Raw genomic sequence first — 20,672 nt, 5'->3', positions numbered from 1 at the left:
TTCTTGCTTGTTTAGGTTTTGTTCTTGTTTGTTTTATTGTGATTATACGTGTGTGTGCTTATTTGCATACCATACACACACACACACATAAATACACATAGATAACATAATCTACCATTTTGACCATTTTAACTATATAGTTCAGTGGCATTAAGTACCTTCACATTGTGGTACAGCTGGTACCACCATCCATCTGCAGAACTTTTTCATCATCCCAAATTGAAATTCTATACGTATTTACACTAAACACAAGATAAAGGAAGAAACCAATTAAGCAGTGTCAGATATGGTGGATGAGTCACAATAAGAATTGAAAAATGACCATTGGACTTTGCAATATGGAGTTTATTAGTGACCTTTGTCAAAGCCTTTCAGGGGAAGGGTAGGGAAAACCACATTATATTAGAGAGAGTAGGAGGTTCTGAATAAAGTAGAGAGGAAGAAGGGTTGGGGGAGAGAGAAAGGTGTAGTATCTGGGAGGAAAGGAGAAGTGAGAGCGAACAGGAGAAGATTAAGCACTGTTAAGGAGGACAGGGGCCTGTGCTGCATGTGAAGCTACATCTCCAGAGGTATGCACAGTGGTCCCATGACGGGGAAGACCCTAGCAGGCCTTCTTCACTAAGTTGAAATCTTGTTTGGAGAAAATGTTGTTGCTTCATAGAATTTCATAATTGCCTTTTCTCTTGTTTGGTGTTTACCATGAATCTGCTTTTTATTAAGAATTTTCTTTTTAGGTAGACAAGTATCTGTCCTATGATTTGTATCTGTTACATAGAAAACACATTATTCTGTGCATATTGGTGCTTAATAAATGCTTGAGGTTTTTGCTTCAGTGCTTTTTGGTGTCATGAAATCTAAATTATAAAGTTCTAATGTGTCTTCAATAATAACACAGGGAAAATTAACTTGTTTAACTCCTTAAACTTATTTTTTTTCATATGAAACAAACTTCAAAATATATAAATGAGAAAACCACCCCTGTCCACTGCCCCACGACCATGTCATCATTTTGGTTCAGGTTTTGCTCATGTGCTCCCCCGAGCACCCCTCCGTCACCTCCACCCGAGTGCCGTTTTCCTTTAAGCTTTACCTGTGGCAGCTCCCCTCCCTGCAGCTGTTTCTAAAGTTCATTTACCTACCCAGAAAGCTGACTAACCCCCTCTTTGCCTCGCTGTGCCCAAGATAAGTTAGTGCCACTGTAATGTGTTGTTTGTGCACATTATCTGTTTACCTGAACCAGACTGTGTTTCTTTATGCTAAAATTATTTTTTTGCTCCATATTTCATAGTTACAAAATGGTATCCTGATTTTTGTCTTCATGTTATGTTAACAGTATTTTTCTATTTTATTAAATTGTTTTTGTAAATGTAATTTAACAGTGTCTTATTTTATCTGATGGGTGACTGTCACCCTGTTGTCTTTATAGGTTTTCTTTAATACTGTTTTATAGCTAAAAAATTGACAGTAGAAATAGATAGCAATTCAAATATCTGTTTCTTTGTTATAAGGTATATGACAGAACAAAGCTGTGTTTTCAGACAGTCTAGTAAAGTTGTATTTACATAAAATAAAAATTACCAGGGTTGAAAGTCCTTCTGCAAGTAACTTACATCATTCTGAGGGTCCAGAGTTCAGAACTCAGGGTTTGTTGCCCAACCTGTAATAGTGCTAGTCCAACATTTGTTACTAATCAACTCAAAAAAATAGGTTCCTGATTTGGACTACATTATGGAATGCATTTGGGGGAATGAAAGTACTAAATGTTTTGATTTCCTGACCAGTGTAGCTATAATAGATACTGAGCAGATGGTGGATAAATGTATTTAAGGAAGTTTGGTGTGTAAGAGGTTTCACAAAAGCTGAAGACAGCTGAGTGTATAGCCATCTACTTAAAAAGGAAAATTAGAAGTTACTTATAATTTGCATTTTATTAAAAATGTAGGTACCATTGAAAGTTTTATGAAAAGTGACTCCTACTTCAAGCTGCCACATACAGAGTGTTAAACAAGGTGTGAGAACAGTCAGGTTCAAATTCTGTCTCCGAGATCTCACAAGCCAGGCGATCCTTTGGCATCTTTGTTATCCTCCCAGTCCTGTCTCACTTTTTCCCAAAGCACCTTGGAGATGTGGAATGAAGATGAAGAATGTAAATGTGTCTGAAAACTATAATGTATTATATAAAAATAAATTGTCTAATTATTCCCCAAAAGGTAGATGTTTCCTTTCTGAACACAAGTCAATTAGGAACTTAGCATTTCCATCCCAAAAAATGCCTGCTTGATAATTACACTTTACATAGATACTTCAGACTTTTAGTTCTAGAGGATTTAAATAAATATACCAGCATCAGTATTTTGTAAGTACTTTAAAAATTACCTTTGCTTTTAAGACTGTGGTATTAGATATAATTTAAGCTTCCCACAGTTTTAACAACTATATTGTTTTTTCCTTATACCGATTTGTTGTTGTTTTTTTAATTGTGGTAACATTGGTTTACAACAGTGATTGTGGAATATAAGGAAACAGCAAAAGGACAGAACAAACCCGTGGATTTCAGTAGCAAAGCTGAAGTTATTAGGGACAGAGGGAAAGGATGAAAGGGGGTCCAGTGGACTGTGCTGGAGGGTTATGGGTCCTTATCCATGAGTTTGTTTTGTTTTGTTTTGTTTTTGAAGACGTTTCAGGCCAACACTTTTTTTTTTTTTAAGATTTATTTATACAAGAACTGAGGTACAGGCTGGAGGCGCAGGAGAGTGAGAGAATTCACCAGCGACAGAGTGGGGAACAGAACAGGCAGGTGACCAACAACACTGCTGAGGGGAGCAGCGGGCAAGACAGGAGAGGTCTTCTGCGCCATGTGGGTATCTCCATGACCGGGCCAGGGGATCAAACCCGCGCTATAGAGGCTGCAGACAGCTTCACAGCACTGCACTCAACCTACTGCACCACCAGAGAGGCCCCTTATACATGAGTTTTAAAAACTACTTTTTATTTTTTATTTTTGAAAGGTATGCTTAAGATTATTTGAGTGGGAAGAAAAAAGTAGACTTGAGGGTTGGGGGAACCTGAATATGATTTCTTAGAGAGTTTAGGTTAGCTTTGGAAATATTTCAATGTGTAAAAGCTGTTTAAATGTTTATATAAAATCTGTTTAAATGTTTATGTAAAATCTGTTTAAATGTTTACATGTCTATGTCATAAATGTACTTTAGCCTCATTGAGTACAGGTTCTCTGAAATCTCTAAGGAGGTAGTTAAGGGATGGATTGTTGAAAGACAAAGTAAGCTGCTTAAGTTTCAAAGCCTGATGCATCAAAGGAGATACCATTGTTACTGAGCCCTCACACCAAAGTTCGATTCATTGACTATCAACCTGCTCTGCCACAGATTCTGAGTCTGAACAGTCCTTGAGTAGATTAGAGGCTGTGACAGCGCACTCCGTTGAAGAGCAAGAAAAGCTTTTGAGCCATAGGAAACACAGAATGTCTGAAGAAAAGGATTGTGGTGGTGGAGATGCCCTCTCCAATGGCATCAAAAAGCACAGGTAGGATAACCTTTAACTGTTATCATCATTGTCTTTTGATTATAAAGTGACTTTGGGTTTATAAAGAAAAGTATACCTTCTCTTATTTCTTTTGTCTGTATTAGATACTTATATTGCTATATCACCTCAAAGAAAGGATTTCATTACTAAGTACTTCAGCCATTTAAGAGAAGAACATCATCTGTAATTGCAGTAACAAAGCCCAAAACTTGGTTTCAGCAACTGTGGTTTTAGGGCAACATAAATCCTTTAGTTTGCAATTTAGAATGGCTGTTCAGAACCACCTATTGAAATTGATGCTGTGTTCCTTTTTCATCATACATCTTTTATGGCTCTGCCTCCCAGTGCTATTTTAGTTTCTAGTCATCTGATCTTCTTGTTGGTTTTATTAAGAATGAATGGTAATGTTGTCTGCCTGTGGATACAATTTACATTTAAACAAAGACTTTTATTAAGACTCAGGGTTTGTTGAACATATCCATTTTATACTATCTCATAACATTAATATCTTTTTATTCCCTTGATGATTTAGTCCTAGAGATTGTCCCAAAAGTAAGGAGATGTAATAGACACTAGAGTTCTCTGGTTTCTGCACAAGTTTACAGATACGGTGACATGGGTGCATGCTGATGTTCATAGAGTGAAATATTTTATCAGATTATCAGTGATGGATACATCCTGTTGTCATTGTAAAATGGTACTTTTAGGGTAAGAATCCATGAACTGTTAGTTTCTACATCATAGAGTTTGTTCTTTTAATGTTAGTAGATTGTGTAACTCTAACCCCATTTCTGTACCACGAATCTGACCATAATTGGTCACAATTACTGTCCTACTAGAAAAAAAGCCCATAACACTTCAGATGATGAGTATTTGCTCTTTGGTAATAAAAATGTCTTATACATATTTTGAAAAGAACAGTGAGTTTTAGATCCCTGGAGAAAATAAGAGTTTATCTTTTTTCAGTTAGAGGGTATCCTCTAAACATACTTATTGGTGTTTATCTTTTCACGGAGCTTAACATAGCAAATTATGAGACTAACAGTGAGTGTCTTTCCAGATTCATTCCTGCAGCTGCTGACAGCTGCTGGGAGGGCCCAGGGCTGAATTCTGTGCAGGCCATAACAGACCTAACAGGAAATCTGATCAGATAGAGGTTGCAAAGAGAGGAGATAACCTTCAGCTACTTAATGTATACATTAGTACAATCCAGTGAGAACATAGGTGAAATCTTTGGAATATTCAGGGAAGCATTCACACTATAAAACTGTTAAAAAGATCACTGTGTTTAGATGCTGGCACATATTATTGCTGGAGAGAGATTTCACACTGCTTTGCAGGGTCCAGTACCCTTTTTTTATGTGTGCTGTAACCATCACATTAGTTATTATGCATTTGGAAGAAATGTATTATACTATATAATATATCCTAAATTCTATCTTAGTCAAACCAGAATGGTATATACGCACATGAAAGTTAAGAAGAAATTGTTCAAAAAATGAAAGTGGGATGTGTTACTAAGGAAAACTATAAAGAAATACAGTTAGATATGGTTACCTGATCAGAAAAGTAAAACTGGTCAACAAGATGCAACTGATTAAATTTTTAAATGTAAAAGAAACAACTTCCTCATTTATTCAGCAGAAAAAGAGGACAATTTACAAAATTGTCAGTGATCAAGTAAATGAGAAAACAGTTTATTTAACAAGTAGTTGTTACAATTTTAAACCTATTTTTTTCTCTTTAAATTTTCCATCATCAAATATATAGTATATGCCACAGATAATTTAAAAGTTGTATTTTACTTTATATCTTCAATGGAAGTATAATTAGCATATAGCTTTACATTAGTTTCACGTGTATACTATGCTGATCAGATACTTGCATATATTGAGAAAGCATTGCCACACTAAGTCTAGATCACATCCATTCCCATACATAGTTGTAAAAAATTAGCAACTTTCAAATATGCAGTACAGTATCATTAATTATAGTCACCATCCTTCATTTAGAATAAGAAAATAAGTATTCAACTTTATCAAATTTCTCTTGCCTGTGTGCAAAATTGTGTTTATAATGGGCAAATATTATATTCCTATTAATGGTAATTTGAATGAATAGTAATTTGGTGGTTTCAGTAAAGTAGTTGTATATTGTTATTGGGGGACTGACCTGAAGTGACTCTGGAATTTATTTGAAGTTTTCTATTTTATCTTTAAAAGTAAGGTGAAGTTTTTATTTGACCTTATCATATATTTGTTTCCTTAAATATTAACAAATAATTTACTTACCACTTAACTCTACCATAGAAATCTTATATTTCTCTCTCATCCCATGCTACCACTTACCATTTGGGTTAGATACACTTATATTTAAGAAGAGAGATATGGGAAGAATATGGAATAAAAAATTTGAAGAGGTAGAGAAATATATTTTAAAATGGGAAATGATAAACTTTGGAAATTATAGCTCATGTGGAAAGTATTAAAATCATGACCTAACTAATTTGCTGATAAAATAAAACAAGGGTTTTCCAATCATATTATTTTTTTTTTAGCCATGGAACCATTTGTGCAATCAAAAATCAGTCTGGACACCATTAAAATCTCAACCACTTTCAGAGACTGATAAAGGTCTTTCCCCACCACCTCCAGTCTGCTACTTCAGTGGGAATCACAACAATACATCATCTACTTCATGGCCTCGTCCAAAACATATTTAAGCTTTACTCTCTGGAGTATCTATTACAGAAACAATAGTTCCTCCTGCCCCTTTGAATATAACATAATAAACAATTCCAAACTATTTCTCTTCCTATTTAACATTTGTGTGTATAGAAACATCTAGTAGAATTCCTGTCCCACAGGAAACACTCAGTGTAAATGACCTGTTTTAGCTGTTAATTCCCTCTCCCCTCAAAGGGGCTGATTTGTTTCACTATGAAGAACTTTTGCTCTCTAATTTCCTTTTCCACTCCATAATTGTGGGGTGATGTCATGGGGTGGAAAAGCTCTGACATGAGAAACATAAACTATAGGGCATATGTCATTTGAACTTAATATAAAATAGAGCATACCAAAATGAAATGAGTCTATTCCTATAATCAAAGTACAGACATTGATTTTTTAATTCATCCCAAGTGCTAATGACCAACAAAATCACTCTTTGCTAACTAACATTAATGTGAAAAGGCATAATTGAAAAACTTCTAAAAGGAAATAAAAATTAATTTTGCAATTTTGAAACAGGGAAGGAATTCTTTTACAACAGAAATTGATAGGGACTAAGTTTTTAATCTGATTCTAATTAATATGCTTGTACTTGATGTATTTACTTGAATAAAACCTATCCTTAGTAAATGTGGCTTAGAATCACAAATGTTTATTTTACTGAAATGGTAGATTAGGACTCCAGACAATTGTAGTTTATGCTTTATTTAATCTTCATGACTGCTTTAGAATTGAATTATTAGGTAGCCAAAAAAAAAAACAAAAAAACAAAAAAAAAAACCAGCTCTCTTTCATGTATGAAAACATCCCTAATCCCTACAAGGAATATACTGACAACCTGGAGTCAAAGAGATTGAAAATAAAAGCTAAAACAATATGGTCCAAGTAAGATTACATTAAGAAAATGTTGTTGGTATTTAAAAAAAATTTAACTCCAAGTATATTCAATCTGTAGAACAAAATAAACTTGATTTTGAAATCCCCTAACATTTTTTGGGGACTTTTTAAAAAAGATTTATTTTTTTATTTATACAAGAACTGGGGTACAGGCCAGAGGTGCAGGAGGGTGAAAGAATTCACCAGACAGAGCAGGGAGCAGAACAGGCAGACTGATGAAATATACTGCTGAGGTGAACAGCGGGTGAGACAAGAGAGGTCTGCTGCACCATGTGGGTATCTCCCTGGTTGGCTGGGAATTGAACCCATGCTGCAAAGGCTGCGGACAGCTTCACAGTGCTGCACTCAACCCACTGCACCACCAGGGAGGCCCTTTGGGATATTTTATAGAGCAAATAATCTGGTCAGACTTTTAGGTCAGGACATAGTGTTTGTATGAGGTCAGGACATAGCGTTTGTATGACCTGCTGAGTGGTCCTTTGGCTCCCTGGGCTGAAAATGTGTCAGGAAATAGCTGGAATGGCTCCTTATTTTCATGTAGTGAGAGGGTCACTTAGGCAGGAGTCAAAATTCATTTCTGATTTCCAAGCGACCCAGGAGTCAGAGGAGGAGGAGCAAGAATCCTGCCCATTCCTAGCCAGCTTTGCAGTAGGTCCTGGGTACTGGAGGGAGCAGGTAGTTCCAAGGATGCTATGAGTCTATGTTTTCACCCTGTTCTCTGCTATAAGTACTTACTCACTGCTCTGGAAAGTCAAGAGTTATGGTAAAACTATAGTATCGTGAGATGGTCATGCAGCTCCTGTGGGGTCTACTTCTTTAACAAGCTGGACACAATCCTGTTTTAGTAGCTGGAGAGAGAGAAGGGCACTGAAAGTCAAGAAACAGGTACTGACGCTATAGGAGGGGCTGTAGAAAAGGGTGATGCTTGATACTTGAAGAGGCATTAAAGTCAGGCAAAGGCACAGCCAGGCTGTGGTGTAGGCGGACTACCGGCCATCTTGAAACGAGATAGCTGTCATCAGCAGGCAGCAGAGATTGGACACCTGGGCTGTCCCAGATTGCAGGTTGGATGGCAATGGCTAAATCAGAGGAATAAAAGCTAGCAAGTCACTCTAATTACATGTGACACCATCTCTCTTACACAGACACATTTGGAGATTCCTCAGTCAGTAAAAGGGAGTGCCAGCTTGGCAGGTGGGGGCTCTATCCTGCAAAAGGGATATGTAGCAACCTTACCTAGGACTTAAGCTGTGAGTGCCTGGAGTCACTTCAGCCATGTGAGAAAGAAAAAAATGGACAGTGTGAGTCTAGATTCATGATTAATTACCTTCAGAGAACTAGATAATTACCTTCAGAGAATCAGGTTGAATTGCTGCACTTAGTGCCAGAAACTTCTAGGAAAACTTTGAGACTTTGGCCTATAGAATTTACTTCATCCCACCCTAGTTAAAAAACAGAAGAGTTTCCCTTTTGGAAGCAGGTGCTGAGGCTCAGAGGCCCCTCAGGTCTGCCTCCTTATCCTACCCTTGACCTCTAAAATACCTCTTTAGGATTTCAGAATAGTTGGAAATCCACAAATGGTTACCAGTCCTAGCATTCCATAAGCAGATGATGGTGAGATACACGTTCATGTCACTCTCAAGACTTACTCTCTTCAAGGTCAGTGATTATCATGGGCAAATGAGAGTAGTTTTTGAGGGCAACCATAATTTGCAAAGCCATATTTTGAGTGAACAAAATAGCAAATAGTTAGTGAACTTATTATTTGCTTTGAAGATGAAGAAAAATATGTTTCAGGTGTACAACCCCTTAAAAACTTTGCTATGGAAAATTTCAAACATAGCATAGTAAAAATGAACCCTTCATTCTCATCATTCATCTTTGCCATTTGTCCTTTGTTCTTTATCATTTGCCTAACTTAGTTTCATCAACAAACCTCCCATCTCCATGATAATTTTAAAGCAAATCCAAGATAAACCCTTTCATCTTTAATCAGTATGTTTCTCTAAAACATTAGGAATCCTTTTATTTTTCTCTAAAAACCACAGTATCTGCTACATGAGGGGCAAGTTTGTGGCCAACATCACAAGGGTGGAGTTATATAGTAATCCTTGCTGTAAGTACAATGAAAAAAATGAAAACCACTTCCCCCCAAAATTTCTTACTTGCCATCAAATATTTAGTTAATATTCAAATTTCCCTGTTTATCATAAGTCAGTTATAATTGAATCTGAAATGGCATTCATAATAAATATCCTAAAGGTTTACATATTGCATTTTGTATATGTCTCTTAAATTTCATTTGCTTTTTAGATTTCCTTTCTCCTTCCCCATTTTTTTCCTGCTATTTATTTGTGGAAGAGATCTGATCATTTGTCTTGTAGAATATTCCAGAGTCAGGAGATTGCTAGTTGTGTTCCCTTTGAATTATTTCATATATCTTTTTTTTTTTTTTTAAAGATTTATTTATTTTTATTTATTTATTTATACAAGCACTGGGTACAGTCAGAAGCGCGGGAGGGTGAGAGAATTCACCAGAGCCAGAGCGGGGAGAAGAGCAGGCAGAGGGACCGAAATACACTGCTGAGGGGAGCAGCGGGCGGCAGGAGAGGTCTGCGCGCCATGTGGGACCCTCCTCCGGTGGCCGGGGAGCAGCTGGGGATCGAACCGGCACTGCAGAGGCTGCGGGCAACTTTGCAACCCAGCGCTCAACCGCTGCGCCACCGGGGAGGCCCTATTTCATATATCTTTTTACCTTGCAAGCTGATGGCTATGTGTAGTGGTTTGACCAGATTTAAATTTTTTGGTACATGGGCCACTCCGGTGGTGCAAAGGGTTGAGCGCAGCGCTGTGAAGCTGTCCGCAGCCTCTGTAGCACAGGTTCGATTCCCGGCCAGCCAGGGAGATTCCTATGTCACTCGCTGCTCCCCTCAGCAGTGTATTTCAGCCATCTGCCTGTTCTCCCCGGTCTGTCTCTGGTCAATCCTCTCACCCTCCTGCACTCTGGCCTGTACCCCAGCTCTTGTATAAAAATAAATAACTCTTAAAAAAAAAATTGTAAAAATTTTTTGGTACAAATTAATAGATACATACCTACAGTATGTGTATGTCCTGTTACTGCATCCATTGGGGGCATATGCTTTCTGGTTTTCTTTTTTTAAAAAAAATAATGTGGATGATGAACTTACACCTCTTTCCTTAGGCGAGTTATAGTTTCTTTGAAATTCACCTTCATCTGTAAAATGGATTAATAATAGAACCTACATGTTTGGCTTGTTACAATAATTGAATGAGATAATCTCTGAAAAGCTATCAGTGATTTTAGCTAATTAAATGTCTGCTGCTGTTACATGTAGAAGACTAACAATCCCTAAATAGCAGTCGGCAAGTGCCATGTTTTCCTCCTTTCTTTTTGCTATTAAGGTCTTTGAATGGGTTTTGTAAGTTTATGTTGTCTTTCAAAACTAAAATTTGGGAAAGAGGCAGATGAAGGGAATATGAAGAGAATAGCATTGCTTTCTTTAGAAATAAGCAAAATTGTCCTCACATTGGCTGTCTCCTATTTTTCATATCCAATTTTGTAAGGATACTTCACAGTTTAATGAAATTGAAACATGACTTTCTTCCTGTTGAGAATGCAAAGGTGTTGCTGGCCTCCACAAAGCTGGTTGTAAACTTAGTGTCAAACATGTAAACAAGAGGTGACTAGAGGTTGGAGGCTCTGTTGTTCATTCCTTGGTCCCTTGATATTTCTTTCCCCATACAGAGGTCTCATTACTTCTCCTTTTGATCCCTAGGCTTTTTTAATCTCTCAGGTAAATATCCAATTTCTATTTCAAGTTTGCTTTATAAATACTTAATAATCCTAAGAATGTCGAAAGAAGTTAAATATTAAAATGTATATTCTTGCCTGGCAGCTTGCTTTATTTGAAGATGCACCCTCCTCTTTCTCCTTCACAGACAGACACACACACACACACACACACACACAGAGTTTTGAATGCCTAGGAAATATCTTTTGGTATAACTTTTTATGATTTGGTTTAATCTATTTGCTCTGCCCATTTCGTCATTACACTAATTCTTAGATTGGGCATTTTGACTTCTGAGGGCATACGTTTTGCTCTTTGCAAATAGATTGAAGTGTCTCATTCCCACTGGAGCTGTGCCAATCTAAATTTTGCCTAAAGAAGAAAACTGCCTCAGGGGACATAAAGTTCTTAGGTATTGTTTGCTTTGTGTGTAAGCTCAGGAGGAATTTTCCTCTTTCAGAAAACACTATATAATAAGATTTACAAGGTAAATAAATTAGAAAGTGATTGTTTTTAAAATAGAGATCCTTTAAAGGTTTGTTTGCCTCGTGCTTTTAAAATCTTTAGTAAATTTTGGTTTATACACAGTTCTTCAAAACACGCTCCTTGCATAAAGTGTGATAGAGCCTAATTTGTGGGCATAGCTTGCTGTCAAGTCCTGTTGATATAACACTGTGTTGAGCAGGATTTGAAACATTGGGATGAACTTCCATTTTGCCATAGTAAGTATTCTGAACCCCAGTTACTTGTTAATGTGGCAGTGACTCACACAATTACACATCCTGGTTCTCAGGAAGCACTGCCAACGTATCTGGTGAATGTGGAAAACATAAATGGTTATAACCAGGAATGCAAACTGTTAGACCTGATGAAACATTGATAATGTTTTTGTGGTAGAGCAGGGTACAACCAGATTTTAGGAAGTGGTAAATGGTGCACCTTAATCTATCAGTGCTAAAGTAAACCAGTGTGCTTTCTGAACTCTAAGGGAGTACAGTTGGCACAGTTAACAGTTCTTAGCAAAACAGGCTTCTGCAGGTGAACAAAGTAGATAATTTATAACTATAGATTCTTTGCAGTATTTTATTCTTGTGGCTCAATGTTTTGAGTCTTTTAATACTTTGAGTATGTTGTCAAAAATTCAAGCAGGTAAAGATCTACTGTGGTCATAAGGTTATTGATAACCATTGCCTAATGTTCTTCCTCTATTGAGTATAGGTCTGGTTCTGTGATTTAGCATAGCTTATGTGGCCTTAGTAAGCATTTACTCTACCCTCACTTCAGCTGTGTCTGCTCTAAAATGAGCAAACCTCACAAAAGAATAGTGTAGGAACAAGATGGCTAGAACCCAAGTCTGTCTGGTTTCCTCCTGTCCCATATCACCTTCAGACCCAAGGTGTGCTGCAGTATTGTATGAATAATAATGGCTACAGCCAACATCTGGATTATAAATTTGTATTTATAAAGTATTTTCACAAACTCTGTAGTTTTGATCCTCAAAATATCTTGAGTGATAGGTAGGCAATTATTCATATCCCTCAGTTTTACAGATGAAGAAGCTGAGGCACAGAAAGTTTGACTTGCTCAAGATCACTTAGTCAATAAGAGATAGGACTACATCCAACCCAGGTTTTCTGACTCCAGAACCTCTACTCTTAAGCTTTAGAATTTTTATAGATGTTTAGAATAAAAGAGATTTACTTACCTGGCCAAAAGGCTCCATACTCTGAAATTTAAGACAGTTTGTCCTTTTCTTTAATTAATGTGATTTCTTTGTTTCTTTTGTTTAATAATTTACAGAGAATTAACATAATAGTCCCAAAGCACTATTTTTTTTTAATTTTACTTATTACTGAGGCTTATAATACTATAGGTTTCAGAGTACATTTTCTTACCTCATCAACTTTATCTCACCCCACCCATCACCAACCAACCAACACCCTCTTCAGAGCATTTGTTAAGCATCCATGTTCTGTTGGCTCTTGCTGGGCACTAATAGCAAATTGAAGTGGACACAGAACTTTGTAAGTTTCCAATTGTATTAATATGAACATACAAAAGAACACACAGTGCATAGGAAGTTATGCCAATTTAAACAGATATGGGATAAAAATTTGTTTTCCTTAAACTATCCTAAAGGAAAAAATTATACTCTCTTCCTATAATCTCCATATCCACCAACTTTCTACCATAACAGAACACTCCAACAGGTACAGGAATAGTTAAAGGTGTAATATTTTTCCTGGAAATTCTTTTTCTTCAGTAACTATGCATTTTCTTATTAGTGAAAGCCACTCTCAAAATCCTTCAGGGTATGATTGATGTACTGTATCCTATCAGAAATAAAACCTCAGAGGCCAGGAAAGCTCCTTGGATCTGACTGTGTGCTTTAAGACACTGTAATATTTAACTGAAGAAACCTTCTTAGAAAAGAGGAAGAATGTTGTTCTTTGCAGTATAGATATTTCACTCTGCCGCAGAGCAATCAGAAAGGAAACAGAAGGGAAACTAACGTTTATGTCAGATAACACAAGGTAGGTATTAGGTGTCACAGAGTGGGAAGGAATCAGAAATTCAACTCTCCCTAGAAATGCTATCCCTCTGAGGGTAAGCAGTCAAAATTTTCTCATATCATTTTAAAAACTGTTTCAAATCTGTTCTGTTGAACTACTGAAAGTAAATTACATTCAGTTTGAAAAGTGAATATAGTTTAAAGGAAAAAAGTCTAGAAATTTCAGAGCCAAGGAAAGAGAGTGGTATTTGCAGAGGGACAATCTGTTACTCAGTCCAGTCTACTGCTCTTGGTGTCTTCAGTTGTTAACTGAACTTTAGATAGTCCCCAAATCCTTGCTTCAGAGATCGGAAGCCCTTGTCTGCAGTGTTCCAGTTAGTAGAGACTATTAAAAAGTCTTGCTGCAGAGTTGTATTCAAGGATCAGCCACTGCCATCAAGCACTGAAATACCCCTTCTAATAGAGAACTCTGAAGTCTTGCTGTATCTCTCACACTGCCTACTGCCAAGCTGGTGTGCACTCCAGGTTCAAGACAGGGAATTTTTAAATACAAATTGTTGCTAATTACTGTCAGTCAACTTAAGATTTTTTGACTAAGATGGTATGAAAGCAATATGCAATCATTAGGAACCAAACTTTGACTTTTGCTCTTTTCTAGCTGAAAAATACCCATCAGTGTGAGACATTCAACATTTTATTATAAAATAAGCTTGTGTTAGCTGATTTTTCCCAACTCTAGGCAAGTAAAAGTTTTTTGAGCATGTTTAAGATAACAAGCTAGTCTATGATGTTTGGTATGTTAGGTGTATTACATGCACCTTTTCCAACTTAGACATATTTTAACTTAATATGGTTTTATTGGGATGCAACTCTTTAAGTTGAGGAAGATCTGTTTAGAGTCCAAAAAATTTCTCTTGGCAGGAAAGTCTTGCCCCCCCCCCCCCCCCCACCAATAGAATTGCTAGCAATGGAGCAGCCTCATATCTGCCATGGATTGTGAAGAAGAATTAGTGGAAGATTCATACTTGCCATCTTGATGCTGCTCTGCACCTTAGCAGTCAGCACTGCAGGAGCTTATTAAGTGTCTTCATATGAGACAGAAAGATAGTTGACTCAGATCTGTTCCACACACACCATGTATTTCATCAGTATTCCATCATTTAGACCATTTTCTTTAGGTCAAATGACCTCACCATGATTTACTCTCTACTTCAATTTAATTACTTCATCTCTGTCCAGCATCCATTATATGAAACCTTAGTTATCCAAACAAATGATAAAGGTGAGAGAAGAATATGCACCCTGCCCTGGGTTAAGATCTGCCTTTCTGTACCCTCCTGCCTTTCTCCTGAAGTGAGGGAATCCTACTGCCCCAAAAGACATCTTCCTTCTAAACCGAAAGATGGGTTCATAGGTACACACATCAGTTTTTTTGGGTTTGGAAATGTGGTGTTTCTTTAGGTTTTCAAATCAGTCCACTCACTGTGATGGTAAGAGTGGGAGGTAAATTTACTATGTCACTGAAGTTTGACAGTGAATTCTAAACTTTGGATATCCAGGATGAAAATTAGCTTGAAATTTTGAACATTAAATTTTAAATTATTAAAATCAAAGCAAGTAAAATAAAGTATAACCACTTAATCTCTTTGCTATACAGAGCCAGTCATAGACATTTTCTAATTTGAGATCAAAAATGAAAAAGTCTCAAATTATGAAAATAGACAGCAGTTAAATAATAGTATTATGTAATTACATAAATTATCATAGTAAGCATAAAAATGAATATTTGAGGGCCTCCCTGGTGGTGAACAGGGTTAAGAACAGCATTATGAAGCTATCTGCAGCCTCTGCAGGACGAGTTCGATCCCCCACTGGCCAGGGAGCAACCCACGTGGCGCAGCATGCCTCTCCTGCCTTGCTCGCTGCTCCCCTCAGCAGCATATCTCAGTACATCTACTTGTTCTGCTCTCCACTCTGTCTCTGGTGAATCCTCTCACCCCCCGCACCTCTGCCCTCTACCCCAGTTCTTATATGCATAAATAAATAAATCTTTTTAAAAATGAATATTTGAAAGATGTTTAGTCACCAGAAAGGCTTGGGATTAGTCTAGAGTTTTCATCTTAAACTTGTACTGACCTCCTTCTTAAGCTCTAGGCTGATTTTAGATGAAGATGTGTAGGAGCAGTTAAATACCCAGCTGTCCAGCAGCCTTATCACCTTCATCTGGGACTAAGCCCTGTGTTATGGTACTGATTTATATGATGCTTCAGAATGCCATCCTACATATGCAGCAAGAACTTGGATTTCTGTGTCCATCTGAGTGCAAACCTGGATGGTGGTAGAAGGCATATTACACTATTAGTGATGCAAAAAAGGAGTTGTAAGTGATGTGGCTCTCTTTAAGACTTGTCAAAGCTTGCTTCTGTTAAAATGGGGATAGGGGGCCTCCCCAGTGGCAAAGCAGTTGAGCGCTGGGTTGCGAAGCTGCCTGCAGCCTCTGCAGTGCCGGTTCTATCCCCGGCTGCTCCCCGGCCACCAGAGGAGGGTCCCACATGGCGCGCAGACCTCTCCTGCCACCCGCTGCTCCCCTCAGCAGTGTACTTCGGTCCTTCTGCCTGCTCTGCTCCCCGCTCTGGCTCTGGTGAATTCTCTCACCCTCCGCGCTTCTGACTGTACCCAGTGCTTGTATGTATAAATAAATAAATAAATCTTTTAAAAAGTAAATAAATAAAATGGGGATAGGTATATTTTCGGAATTTAATTAATATGTAAGTAAGTTTTAGTCCTATTGTGTTGATGTTAATATATGAAATTTATAAAATATTTCTTTTGTATGATAACTTTGAAGATCTTAAATCTCCACATAGATTACAACAACAACTTTCATTGATGTTACATGACTGACGGATAATATGCATCAACTTTGGAAGGCAAACATTATTTTCCTTATATGAAAACATTATATTCATGATAACACCAGATTGGATCAATTTAAGTTGAATTTCTCTGAGTTGCATGGCCAAGAAACTTGTTTTGCTCCCAGATTTAAATGGTAACATGAAAAAATCTCATTGATTCCAAATATCTTTAAACCCATTTAACTAAGAAGTGTCAGGATAATAACATTTTAATGCAGAATCTGGAAATGAAATAACATTTTGATGCAGAAGTATCTCAACAGTAAGCAGCCTCTTATCCTCAAAACCAGTTGTACTAGTTGAAATTCATCTAACATTTGTTGAGTGAATTTTTTAAAATTACCTTGTTCCAAATTTCTTAAAGAAATACTCAGAGAAGGCGAGTGCCCTTTTGCTGACTCTGTGCCAGCAGTTCTATAAAGTGGTGTCTGTGAACCTTGGGGTGGGATGGGGGAGTCCCAGCACCCTTTCAGAGAAACCCATAAGGTTAAAAATTTTTTTACATGTAACTAGGGCATTTATTTGTCTTCTTCATTATCACTAAGTGTATAGTGGCATTTTCTAGTGATGACATGCAGTGTGTCTGACAGACTGAATACAGAAGGAGGTTATCTTTGCTACAGATTTAGAGATTGCAGAAATGTAAAATGATAGCACTCTTCTTACTAAACTATTTTTGTTTGGGAAAATATGGTTATTTTTTCATAAAATGTTATCTAAGTTAATATATTGATATTATAATTATTCGTAAGTAAAATTTTTTCCCAGTTTTTTTTTCCTAATATAGTGATAGATCCCACAGTTAAAGAAAACTAACTCTTGGAGGTTCTAAATAATTTTTAAAGTCAGTTACTCCTAAGACCAAAAAAGTTTGAGAAATATTGTGTACCAACACAGTTTCTTTACGTGTATTTGGTGTAGTAAAATTTACATACAGTGAGATTCACAGACCTTAAAGATAGAATTTGATGAGTTTTGGCAATGTATATGCCTATATAATACGCCAATCAAGATGTGAAACCTTTCTAACTGCTTTCCAGTCAGCTTCACCTTCCATAACAGCCTCTGTATGATTTCTGTCACTGTAGGTTCCTCATCTGTTTTTGAATTGCATTATAAACTGAATCATACAATGGGTACTCCTCTTGAGTCTGTCCTAATGTTTTGAGATTCAGCCTTACTGTATGTTTTGGGGCTCATCATTTGCTGTTGCTGAGTGATGTGCTGCTGCTGGGAGACGGGCAGAGCTCGTCCACACCCCTGTCATGGACAGCCGGATTCATTCCACTTTGGAGTCATTGTGTCTTAGGAATTTAAGTGTTCTATAAAAGCTGCTGTGGGATCTTACACCTTATTGTGGACATGTTTCCTCCACTTTGTCATGAACAGGAATTTTTTATTTTGGTTAAGTCAACTTTATAATCCTTACTTGACACTAGGACTTTTTTGTATTTTAAGAAATTTTTGCTTATTCCCAACTTTTAACCACTACTCTGGGCTCTCTAGTATTACTGATGATGTTATCTCATAAATGCACTGTGGGAAAATTTACTGAAGCTAGAACCCTAATTAATAGAAAAGTAACTGGCAGAACATTTAGCTCAGCAGCATTTCTGTGCACTTGCTGTGTTCCTGAGTGTGATAAGAATGTAAGTTAACCCCAATAGCAACCTTGCATATTTTCTAGATAAGAGTGGAGGGTGAATAATCGTGTTTGCTAGAAAATCCTACCTTTCAAATGGAGAGAATTAGTTGCACTCATGTGATTCTTTATGTCCTAACCAGGAGGAAGAAAGGATAAAGAGGATTGGTAAATTTCCAACAATGGAAATTGATATTTTCACATGATTTGTAAGGGAGACTATGTTTAGCCAATGATAAGATTACTATACTGTATATCACCTCCTTGCCAACCTAATTTAAATAACATATTTGTGAACTATATTCCTATAACCATTGTTTTAATACCTGATCATTAGTATTAAGACTGTAATTTCGTAGTTTATTCCCAGTGGCTTCCTAACTTGGAAGACTATATTTCAGGTGGGTCTTTGCTAAACATCTGTAGTGCAAAGTTGTCAAAGATGAGTAAATTAAATACAGGCTGTGATTATTAGGATTCTATTTAAATTGTGGGACTTGGAGAAAGAATTCTGAGATTTTAGAAGAGGTAAGTATCTAGAAATTGCAAATATATATGTAAGTACCAAATACATAACATATATAGACATACACACAGAAATTATCAATATTATAAGATATGTTGAAGTCTGCTTCTCTGTGAAATTATTTTTTATGTTTTTAGTTCATTACTTCTTTATTGGTTGAAGAAGTAGGTTATTTCCTTGCTTTTCCAAATATCCAAATGAACATTCTGCCATTTAAAAATGATTCCTTCAGAATATTTAATAACATGAGCAATTGTTAAGTGAAAGTATGTGTTAAGGACTTTGGTTTTTTAAAAATTTTTTCTTGTGTGACTTAGAGGCAGAAAATTAGATTATTTGTATTCTTCATTGCTTACTTCACACTTACCCACTGTTTTTCTTTTCTTTGGCACAAATTTAACCTAAAAGACATTAGTGAAAATCATTTACTTTAAAACATTAAGCATCTGTTGCATGCAGAATACTCAGCACTGTGAGGGGCACATAAGAAAAGAAGACATCACCTCTAACCTTAGGGGTAATTACAACCTAGTGAATGAAGAAGGATGGATGAACACAGGGAAATCAATTGTGAGATTTAAGTAGAACATGGAACACTAGCCATCCACAGTGTTTTAAATTCAAATACTGAAGTTACTTTTAAAATTCTCACTGCTGACAGCTTGCTTGAATTTAAGATTGCTCTCCAAGTAGGTGCTGAAGAGAAGCCTGAATGGAGGAGCCTTCTGGAATGCTGGAAGCCTTCTCTCAAGGATATATTTGGTGAAAGTTTCCTCAAGTCTAAAGACAGGAGTCAGTTTTAGTGCCATTTAAAAATTTTGATGGAATTCTTAAAGCACAATAAATTAAAATGGGGTTTAATTAATTTCTTTCATCATATATTAAAAATGTCATTCAGATAGAAGCATTCTAGTACTTTCACCCAGATTGGTATGACATTAAAACAAAGAGTACTGGGCCTCCCCCTTGGCGCAGCGGGTTGAGCGCTATGCTGTGAAGCTGTTCGCAGCCTCTGCAGCTCCAGATCAATTCCTGGCCGGCCAGGGAGATTCCCACATGGTGCAACAGACCTCTCCTTTTTCAACCGCTGTTCCCTTCAGCAGTGTCTTCTGTCCGTCTGCCTGTTCTGCTCCCTGCTCTGTCTCTGGTGAATTCTGTCACCCTCCTGTGCCAATGTCCTGTACCCCAGTTCTTGTATAAATAAAAACAAATCTTTAAATAAAGACTACCAAGAGCTTTTAAGTCACAAAAAAGAAAGGGACTTTACAAGTGTAGAGCCCTGCCCAGATTGTTTGATTGCTCCTTAACGAAAAAAGTCCTTTGTTGCCGATCCCCCCACCCTCTAACTAGAAGTTCTAGAACCCAGGGTATGGAATTTGAAAAATTTGCTCAGCTCATTCTGGTATTTGATGGCAGATGAGACCCTTGACCTAACTAAACCTTCCCTCATCCCTGTGTAAAGCCTTCCTAGCCAGGCAGTAGCACAAGGGTGGAAACAATTGCTCAAGCTTCTCTTGCTAGAAGAAATCTTACCTCTTAACCTAGTTCTCTCTGCAAACATTTATATAGTTATGCATATTGTTCAATAAACAGTCATTACTCCTAGATCATTTTTGGAAAGTTAGTAAGTAAAAAGTAAGTTATCCACTCAGAATACAGTAATTTTAAATCTTTAACATCTCAAACAGAAAAATGAGATGATTTCCCCCTGAAATGATAGCTCAATGTCCTCTTATTTTGAGACTTTCTACCCTCCAGGCACTAAAGTGAATGTTCTAGGTCAGTGATAAAGTCCCATAGTATAAGAAAAAAAAAATATTTAAATAATGCAATATACATATGAGTGGTGTATGTACTACTGAAACAAAATTTTCATTTACAATACCTATCCTTACTAGATGTATTCTATTTTGTTTTTTTAATACTATTATGTGAACCACTAATTGAGTTTACAAACCATCAATGAAGTTTTAAAAATACTGTATACCCATTATCTCTTGGGAACTTCTCCATGACCTGTGGAAGTAGTATTTCCATTTTCTAAGTGGAAACACTGAGCTTTCAGAACAGTTAGTTACTTGTTCAAGTATACC

General features: G+C 36.9%; 1 protein-coding gene across 1 annotated transcript in view; it reads left to right on the top strand.

The window, feature by feature from the left end:
* OSBPL1A (oxysterol binding protein like 1A) overlaps nt 1-20,672 on the top strand; it is a gene marked incomplete at both ends in the record, with an annotated part of 170,242 nt that overhangs the window by 106,173 nt on the left and 43,397 nt on the right. Inside the window, one exon of the mRNA XM_084252790.1 lies at nt 3,387-3,543. Coding sequence (XP_084108916.1) covers nt 3,387-3,543 — 157 coding nt within the window. The remainder of the gene's footprint in view (nt 1-3,386; nt 3,544-20,672) is intronic.

Source organism: Talpa europaea (assembly GCF_964194135.1).
Source record: "Talpa europaea genome assembly, chromosome: 13".
Classification (NCBI taxonomy): Eukaryota; Metazoa; Chordata; class Mammalia; order Eulipotyphla; family Talpidae; genus Talpa; species Talpa europaea.
The sequence above is the reverse complement of the archived record's forward strand: the minus strand, read 5'-3'. Positions and strand labels throughout refer to the sequence as shown.